Consider the following 10,107-nt stretch of genomic DNA (forward strand, 5'->3'; position numbering starts at 1 on the left):
TGCATACTCTCTGTCAGTGACTGGGATACCCAGGTTTATTTAAGTATTTATCATTTCTGCAGTAAAGCCTGAGAAAGGTTCAGCCTGAACTCCAGGCAGTAAATCCTGATGCACATGTGAGTAAAACATATGCTCACCAAAGGAGTTACCTCAATCCAAAATGACTAACTCAGATGGCCAGGGGTTGGACTAGGTCCTTTGCAGATTAGTGAGGTGGGAATAGAGGTTTCTGGAGTGCAGTTCAATATTAGACTTCAGATTCCAGTGACACTATTCAACTGAGAGGAACCTTTAAAGAAGGTATCTGTTAATGAGTGGAACAGGATCTGTTTCCAGTTGTATCGGGCTACCTGTCAGACTTCACTATGTGCAGTAACTGAACCCAGCTTCGCTTGGCTGCATTATAATCGCTCCTTTGTTTGGGAATGTTATGCTTGATAAAAAAAAACGTCGTGCACAGCAAGCCGTGCAGTAAAAGCCGGAGTTCTGAAAGTAGTGTACGCTGATCAAACCGTCAGCAGATTGTCAGGCTGTTTGTTGTAGGGGCGGAGCTAGCCAGATTTATAAAAGGAAAGTTTCTTCTGTCCCCATAAGACTCACGTGTCCTCCCTGGAAAAAGAAGGAACGACATAGTAAGGTAAGACAAAATTCTAATGTTACTTGATTGATGAGCACAGGCAGGGAATTTTATAGATAATTGGCCCAAGCTTCACTTGATTTTATTGTGACATACACTCCTCGTATAAGTGACACTCCTCGTATAAGTGACACGTTCACTCTATTTCCACTGAGGTGTTCTGTTGAATTTAATATTTTTAGATCAAAATAAGCATGTTGTCCCTCTGTTCTCAGATTTGCAAAGAATTGCTGATACGGCACATACCAAATCAGATTGGCTTTGCTTCGAGGAAAGTGAGCACAGCCTGGGATAGGAGTTTAACCTGGAGCCCAACCCTGCCACCTTTGAACAGCCAGTTCCAAGGTGGGCTCAGCTGAGGAAAGGGAGGTCAGAGGTTGCAACTCTTTGCTCCTTCAGGCCGGGAATAAACCTGAGAGCAAAGCAATTCTGTTGACATTGACAAAGTCAGAAGTTAGACAACACCAGATTATAGTCCAACGGGTTTATTTGAAATCACAAGCTCGACACAAGTGATGTTCACCTCAGTGAAGTGCTCACTTAATCTGACGAAGGAGCAGCGCTTCTAAAGCGTGTGATTTCAAATAAACCCTGTTGCACTATAAACTGGTGTCATCTGGTCTCTGACCTTGCCCACCCCAGTCGAACAGCAGCACCTCCACGTCGTTGATATTAATAGGGAAGGAAGAACTGGGGGTGATAGAAGCATGCAAACTGATGAAAACAATCTACATCAACACCCCCATCTATCATAGCCCAACACATGACCATCAAGCACTGATACCAAACCTGTTTGATTAGGGAACCCTACTTTATATTGTGAACTTCTGCAAAACTTCCAGTGCTCCCTCTCCTCCTCCCTACTGCCTATTTATTATAAAACAAAGTAAAACACTATTGAATGAAATAATACTACTTGTTAAATGTAACAGCTATATATATTATATATATGAAACATTTGGTAGTTATCAAGTGAACAGAAGATTCTACAAAAACCCTTTATCAATGCTTGGACAACTCTTGGGTTCTGGGAAACCTTGATTGAAAAGCACTGCCTAGGGTCTTAGGAATACTACTGAGGGATTCCGAGTCCATCACCCAAGAAAGGAGTGAGAGGAAAGTGCTCACTAAACAGTGTAGAAAGTCAACAGAGATCCTCCAGGCCAATGTCTGTAATGATTCACACCACAACAGGAAAGCAATCAATGAAAATAAGGAGTTTCTGGGAATGAGTCCAGCTTTTACAGGACTGCAATGTTGTCTTTATCTAGTAGCTGTCCTTTGGATTCACACTTGGGTGGAAAAGATGAGGTTCCAGCTTGTGGCCCTAGTTCTGATGGCAGTCTGCTTCTACCTGAGCACTGCGCAAGGTAAGAGTTTCACAACAATGTTTTCATCTGCAAAATTTCACTTTTGAAATTTCAAAAACCAAGCTGTTTCTAAGTTCATTTATTGTTGAAAGTGTGTGTGTGTAGTATATATATGTGTGTGTAAAACCGCTATTCACTGAGGATTCCCTCTCTGGAAATGTGTAAGGAAGGTTGACAATTGTGTGTCTCAGTGGCAGTCCCTCACGGATGAAGATGACTCTCTTCCACTCCTGGAGTGTGTCTGGTGCATTGAGGCTCGGGTTTTCTGCTAAAGCTGTGATTAACCAGTCAGTAGAACAAAGAGTTTTGTTGAATGTAACTTTAAGGGCTGTAGTTAGGGATATGATCATCCACCTTCCTGTACTAATCGATAGGGGGGTAAATATTTGTCTTTGCTGCCCTGGGGGGTTAGGGTCGGTAGTAGTGTTTGCTCAATTCCTAATGATGATGGAATTGTGGTTTATGTTATGTAACTGCATTGACCCAGCAATTTTGGGGCATTCTTTCAAATTTAGGAAAGGATGTATTGTGTCCAGCATTGGCAGCAGGAGACAATCTCAGCACCCTAACTTCACTGTGGTGATGTTAAACAGAGTGCTGCAGGAGCTGGCAGTTGGGGGGGGGCGGGGTTTACTGGTGCTGGGTCCTGCAGGGCTCTCAAATAGCCACCTCAAAGAACCTGAACCTGCTTGTTACAGGGCAGTGAATACCTCTCATTTGCTGTTTCCTCAGGCATTGGAGATTTGTGGCTGCTGTTCTGGCAATATTACTGACTGGGCTCTGTTGTGGACCTTATATTAATGGCTTCATTTTCTTGGCACCTGGCATGGATAACAGAATTGGTTCAAATGTGTTCTCACTCAATTCACAGAATAATAGTCAAACAAGGCATTTTGAAATTTTTCCTACCGTTCAAAGGGCTCAATGATGATTCTACCCTTTTTTGTCTTGGGGGTGGGGGACTGGAAGTTTGAAATTTTCATCTCTCATATTGCTTGCTCTGGTTAGACATATTTCAGAAGGTTTTGTCACATGATCATTCTCAATCTGTCCATCCTACCCAGTCAATTAACCATTTTCACTCCATTGTCAAAATTTTTCAATATAGGAGATTCATTTGGGTCCTAACAGAATCAGTGTAGAGAGGCTGTTTCCAAATATGGGATGGTCTAGAATCACAGGACATAATCTCAGTTTAAGGGGTCTCCCAGTTAGGACAGAGAATGAGGAGGAATTCCTTCTTCAGGGCATAGTGAATCTGTGGAAGAGCTATCAGTGTTGGGTCATTAAGTATATTCAAGGCTGAGATAAGCAAACCTTTAATCAGTAAGGGATAAGTGAATTAGGATTAGATTAGATTCCCTACAGAGTGGAAACAGGCCCTTCGGCCCAACAAGTCCACATCGACCCTCTGAAGAGTACCCCACCCAGACCCATTTCCCTCCGACTAATGCACCTGACACTATGGACAATTTAGCATGGCCAATTCACCTGACCTGCACATCTTTGTAATGTGGGAGGAAACCGGAGCACCCAGAGGAAACCCACGCACACACGAGAAGAATGTGCAAATTCCACACAGACAGTTGCCTGGGGCTGAAATTGAACCTGGGACCCTGGTACTTTGAGGCAGCAGTGCTAACCACTGAGCCATTGTGTCACCCTTAATAGGGAATAGGGATAATGGGGAAAATGTAGGAATGTGATCTCATTCAGTGGTGAAACAGACTTTGATGGCTGAATGGCCTTCTTCTGCCCTTGTGTCCTAGAATCTTATGGTCTAATTTTTGTAACTGAATGGAAATGTGCATTGGAAAGAAGATAAACAATAACACATTGTTCCAATGTTTCATATGGACATTTTCACCGGAGCTGATTGCATCAGGAATAATCTTTCATTCCCGAAGAGGTGCGTCTACCGATGGTTTTTGGCTGATGCATGCAGTGATATAAATGCCAATAATCTCTCAGTACCTCATTATTCTTCTTGTGTAGGCAAACCAAGTGAAGTATCACAGTGCGAGCAAGTCTGAATTAGACCTCATCTGATAACTCCATTCCAAAGAACTGCTTGGATGGTGATCAACACCACAAATCCTGGCCAATTCCACCCTCACTTTATCCCAGCTACAGCATTTTCTATCTTGCTTGATTTTACTAAAATCAAACCCAGCACTAACACAAGCATTTTGTTTAAAATTAGTTGATCAAATGATGCCAAACGCAGTAATGCTGGTCCTGTTTTCAACATTTCGGTTGTCACCAGTAACAACCAACAAGACATGAGTTACTAAAACATTACAATGTTTATCTGGCAGCTTCACATCTCTGACTCTTCTTAACAATAATGACAACTGATTCAAAATAGAAGTCTGGCTGTGAAAAAAGACTTAAGGTATTAGTTAAGATACAGGTCGTTAATAGAGGCATACACTGTGTTATATTGTATTCAGTAGTGTCAATAGGTCAAGTAGGAGATGGGTCTCAGATCAGAGACAATGTGAGATTTTAAAAAAAGCAGTTGAAATCTGTGCAATAGATTATCAAAGTCAATTTCACCAGATAATGTGACTACCAGCAATTAAGAAAACCATCTTGGCTCATAATCATCAGAAGAAAGGGGTAATGTGTCACATTAGCAGTGATAATCCAGTAGTTAACGAAATTTTAAGAAGTGATGTAATGACATTAAGTAGAACTACACATTGCCACTGGAAATGCAGAGTGAAGGGAGTTTCAAATTAGCCTGTTAGTCTAAAATGGTTGCTATTATTTGACTAGTATAACCCTTTACCTTTCAACAGTAAGCTGGATTGAAGACTGCTGCTTGAAATATGTCAAAGTAAAGCATCACCATACAATCCAGAAGAATGCCATCAGTTACCGAGAACAGACCACGGGTGGAAGCTGCAACTTGCATGCCATAGTGTAAGTCCAAAACCTCCACACATACAGTACACAACCTAATTCCCTGGCCATTCAGACCAGGTCGGTATCTGGTGTCTCTACTATTACACGAGTATATTTATCACTTTCAGCTTTTATTTTCTTAAATCTGTGTTAGTACAACCCTCTCTGCAAATCCTTGCGGTGGAAAAAGTGGGGAATATTTGGAAAGATGATCAGACTTTCAGACTGTATTTTTCATAACCCTCTGCCCCCATGACTAAAATGGGATAGAGTCATAGTCTGACTGTGTCCCCCTCATAACGTCAGACTGTGATTTCCCTTCCTCCTCCCTTGTGTTACTTTATGACCCCCATGTGTCAGACTGTGCATATCCCCCCAATGTCTGACTGTACTACTTGGGTCAGGCTGTGCCCACCCTTTTAGACTGTGACCCACACCTCTTGGGTCAGACTGAATTTCTGTCTTCCTCCAACCCCTGACAGTCTTTAATATTATGTTACAATTGTTCAATCTTTGTCCATTTCTTTAGCCTGAATTTGAAGCGTGCTACCATTTGTGTGAATCCAAATGACCGTTGGGTGAAAAACACTATTGCCATGATAAAAGATAAAAAACACCGAAGAAGATGCAGGGGTCATGCTAAACCCTGCAAATATCTGAAAGTAAGTGGCAAAATGTACAGGAGTCCGGATAATAACTCAGTGGGACAATGGATGATGCAGATACACTGACAAGGAACATGTAGTTTCAGGATGCACTGAGTCTATGGAATCCAGCTCTATGGAATCCAACTCAATGGAAAGCTCAGTGGGTGGTTCAGGGACATGGCATCCTGGAATCCAATTCTCAGGCAGTTAATTTAAAAGGTTATAATAAATGCACTAGGTGACCACCAGTATTGCTCATGAATGTGGGGCTAAAATCTAGGTGAAATTGATTGGGTTCAGGGGTATTGTAGGTGCAGTCTATCCTGACGAGTACCAGAAAGTTGTTGCTATGGCACTGATCATTTGGTGTATCTGTGGGGCAGTCCAAAATCACCTCATTTCCACATCTTGACTACATGAAGGGGAGGTCCAGGCAATTTTCCCACTCCGGTGTGTCAGAAAATCCAGCAGATCAGTTGGGCTGCATGAAGCCAAGGAGCTGATAACGTGACAAAAAGAAGTTGAATTCTCTTCAGGAGATCTGGACCATCATTAGATGATTGGCTATTACGATGATGGTAGTGTTTGAGACGTATGAAACATTTGGAAATTTGGTTTGCTTGTCCTGCCCCTTCTTTTTTCCTAAAGCTTTAGAGGGAATGGACAATGTCGCTGGGTCACATAAGGCTCCCCATAAAATCCATGATCTCAAGCTGGATCTTTCTGTCGAGAGGATTTGGTTCTATTTCCTGCAGAGATCCAGGAATGACATGGTCAGAGCTGCAGAGATGTCATCTTGAATCCATTTAATGGTAGAAGTATGCAGGAATGTTCTGGAAGGGCTACAAAGATTTGGTCAGATTGTACCATTAATTTGGGTGCATCTCTTTCTGTCACGTCACTATTTCCTCATAGTCATAATGTTTGCCCACAAATTAAATGCACAACTCTTAAACTGAGAAGTAAAGTCTCAATCCAGAGTGAGATTGCTGTGATAAAATTCATGTGATGCTATGGGAAGATTGACCCTTGGTGCTGAGGAATCCTGACTCTCACCTTCTTATAAATTTGTTGTAAATGTAATAGAATGCATTTTAGTTTGATAGCAAGTTGAAATTGATAAGGATTACTTTGACTGCTGTTTTATTCATTTGGGGCAGATCCTAATAAGAAGCGATACTGCCTACACCATTGCATGCAGATAATCTTACAATGACTTTCTGAAAGTCAACTCTCTTTATATTTTTCAGCATTAATCAAGCTCTGAGCAACAGGGAGGATGGAAGCTAATCCATTACTCTCCCAACCCCTGAAGCCGCACCTTTTCTGCAATCTGACTTTGAATCGAGGCTGAAGTGATTGCACATGGCTGTACTGAAAGCAGCTGCACCAGTAAATTATAATTCAGAAAAATCTAACTCCCGACTAAAGAGGATAACACAGGAAAGGTGCTATTGGAATGCAGACACTATCACCAGCAACACCATTATCAATTAACCATCATACACTTTAATTATAATTATTAAACTGCAAAACTATTCATTATGTTTAATTGCAGACAGCTCCACTGTGATCTGTTGGTGTAGGTTATTATTTTCTGTAATGCTTTGTTTTGTTAGCTGGTTGATCTGTATAATTCACTCCAAGGAAAATCAATATTACCGACACGACAGTCAGGTAGCAATCAAAAATCCAGTTATTACAGGGATCCAAAAGGATAGATAAAGCTTTGCATTTTGCCCAAGGGATTGGAAGCAGGCCATTCAGCTGCTACAGCCAGCCAATTAAGATGGTGGTTGACTTGGTCCAACAAACAAATTTCATGGCATCATGGGGCTCTTTTTACTGGAAGGGTAAAAGCATTTGCTAAATGGGAGCTGTCTTAATGAGACATTGTTTAGGCCTTTTTGATAGTCCAGATTTATCACACCATTTTTCTCCCAATTGTTGATTACCATAATTTGAATTCACTTAGAAGTGATAATCTGCAGCGTTAGCATCCCAGTGGTGGTTAGAAACAATGTTCTTTGAGCACTGTATGGAAACTCCGCACAGTCACATACACAGTGCCTCGTTCAATAACCAATGGGAAGGCTCACAGGCTCTTGCACATGGTATCTGGTGGTCTTGGTGGAGGAGGTCCAGTGGAGGAGGAATTACCTTCACTAATAGTGGGTAATCACAACTTGCCCTCTCATCCCTCTCTTATGCAGCAACTGCACTACGCTGCCTGGTCTCATGTCCACCTTTCACTTCTCATCCAGATCAAGATGGCTGTGACCCTTTCTCCTGGTGCTTCCTTTAAGTTGGAGTTCCATCTGAAGACCTCAAAGAATTTCTATCATGCATTTGTGATGTTTTGACAAAGATTGCTTGAAATCTATTTGAGATTATCTTCACAGCTCCAGCAGAAATGAGTATGAAACATCAATGTATCAGTCAACCCCTTCGTGAGCTTCTGGGTGGTCTAGTGCAGCTATCCACTCAGTTTTTTTTACCACAATGATTTCTCGTCTTTAACGGGTTCAGTTGGCATTTTGGCTCAAGATCACAACATGACCACCTTGAAAGATCATTAATGCCTGCACATGCTGCTGAAAATTGTCCTCACTGTTTCAGATTTTTAATTGGCTGTATTACACATAATGGGGAACGCTTCTGCCTCAATGTTTAACAGAACTCAGAAGCATCTTCTCACAACAGCGACAACAATAGCAACTGCAGCTTTTCCACTCTCATTCCAGAAGTCAGTTAAGAGTTTGTCGCTGCAGCATTCACTGGGATGCAGAGTAAGCCAGACCCTCTGTCTGAAGGTAGCAAGTAACCTAAAATTGTGGTCACTTAGTCTGATGTCTATGTTAAAATTGATTTTGATTATCTAGAAGCTTTACGTAGAGTATGGCTGCTGAAATAACCTTGATTATGTACATGTTGAGATTGTTTCTGTGCTTCAATAAATTTTGAACTTTTCTAAAATCTAGTTGCATGAGTGTTCCCTCCAATTTGCATTCCGTGCAAAAACTAGAATGAGAAATCACAACAAATCATAAATGGCCCGCATACAAAGTTTCTGACTTCGATTTTATTTGATTTACTTATTGTTACATGGTACCTAAGTATCGTGAAAAGCTTTGTTTATGAGCAGTACAGGCAGCTCATAGTAAGCAAGGACATACAGATCATAAGGTGAAAAAAAACTTAGAAGCATAAAATTATATTGTCCAGGGCATCAACATTAACAAGATCAGGGTTCTTTGAAATTAGAGCATCCATTCATCAGTCTAATAATGGCTGGGAAGAAGTTGTTCCTGAACCTGCTGGTGTGTGTGGTTGAGTGTGTACCTTCTGCTTGAGAGAAAAGGTTATAAGAGAGCATTGCCAGGGTGCGATGGATCTTTGATGATATTGGCAGCCTTTCCGCGGCAGCGAGCCATGTAACTGGAGTCCATGGATGGAAAGTTGACTCCTGCAATGGTCTAGGCTGTGCACACAACCTTCTGTAGTTTCATATGGTCCTGGGCAGAGCAATTACGCTACTAGGCCGTTATGTCAAAACAAATTATGACTTGAAAGTGTAGCAAGAAGTTGGATTTTGTAATTTAAGTCTATATTCTATCACTACTGCCTTTCTCTGACCTTGGGTCCTTTTCAGCTCTGCATTACTGTTTGACCCATACAGTACGACTGTACTTTGTCCCTTGTTAGGTTATAGTTGCCTATCCCCTGGATTACTGTTTTGTTCACACTTGGTCAGTATTACTACTACATTCTTTTCGACCCTGAAATATTCCGGGCCTTTAACAGGCCAGGGAACATGCCTGTGTGTTGAAATGGCAGTGTGAGAAACAAAAGCTCACTCACTTTAATAATTTCAGTCCAAGACCAAATATCTGAATCAGAGTCGTTTATTTGTACACTTGTAAGTGGGTGCCTTGTCTAATTGCCAGGTAAGGCAATGACAAATGCACAGTAAACCCCAACAAACTCTCGCAATTTATACAGTTTTTTCCCATATGTTTTCCTTATTCCATTGTTTGCCCCCATCCTCCGCTTACGTCACTCATTTCCTTAAGACTGATCCCACAACTTCTGTTTATCCGGCCTTGTCCGTGACAAATGCCTATCTCTGCTCCCATAAGGTTGTTTGACGTCATCCCATTCTTTGCTTACCATTATCTGCACCCTCCATCTGCGCTGCCCCTCACAGCATCTTATCACTAAGGCCTTTTAATTGGGGTTTGTTCCTGTGTCCTGTTTGCCCATACATCCACCATTGTTCTGTAATCACGTCTCATGCTAACATACCATTTTCTTTAACGGATTATATGTTTCCTCATTTTTGCTAAGTCAGCTCTCGTCCGAAACAATCCCAAACTAATGTGAATTCATTTACTCTGTATCAGAACTTATAATTGCAGAAATAACATTAATTCACCAACATCCCACAATGTCCCCTTTTTCTTTTGATTACCATTTGTTATCTTCTGCATTTTTGTCTCTTTGTTTTTTTAAACATCGTTCCCAAAATTCGCAAGCATCATTT

The 10,107-nt window shown here is 41.4% G+C and overlaps 1 protein-coding gene across 2 annotated transcripts; it reads left to right on the forward strand.

The window, feature by feature from the left end:
- The first annotated feature begins 537 nt into the window (after window positions 1-537).
- ccl25b (chemokine (C-C motif) ligand 25b) lies at window positions 538-8,540 on the forward strand. 2 transcript variants are annotated; one of them, XM_043721069.1, is made up of 5 exons: window positions 538-637; window positions 1,909-2,007; window positions 4,812-4,935; window positions 5,447-5,579; window positions 6,815-8,540. In XM_043721069.1, exons 2-5 carry the CDS (start codon window positions 1,944-1,946, stop codon window positions 6,818-6,820), a joined length of 327 nt encoding a protein of 108 aa, XP_043577004.1. In that variant the 5' UTR covers window positions 538-637; window positions 1,909-1,943; the 3' UTR covers window positions 6,821-8,540. The 2 variants fall into 2 exon arrangements, with proteins under 2 accessions (XP_043577004.1, XP_043577006.1); XM_043721071.1 differs by having other exon boundaries at window positions 572-637; window positions 1,912-2,007.
- Window positions 8,541-10,107: the final 1,567 nt, after the last annotated feature.

The sequence above is a fragment of the Chiloscyllium plagiosum genome, chromosome 31, assembly GCF_004010195.1.
Source record: "Chiloscyllium plagiosum isolate BGI_BamShark_2017 chromosome 31, ASM401019v2, whole genome shotgun sequence".
Taxonomy (NCBI): Eukaryota; Metazoa; Chordata; class Chondrichthyes; order Orectolobiformes; family Hemiscylliidae; genus Chiloscyllium; species Chiloscyllium plagiosum.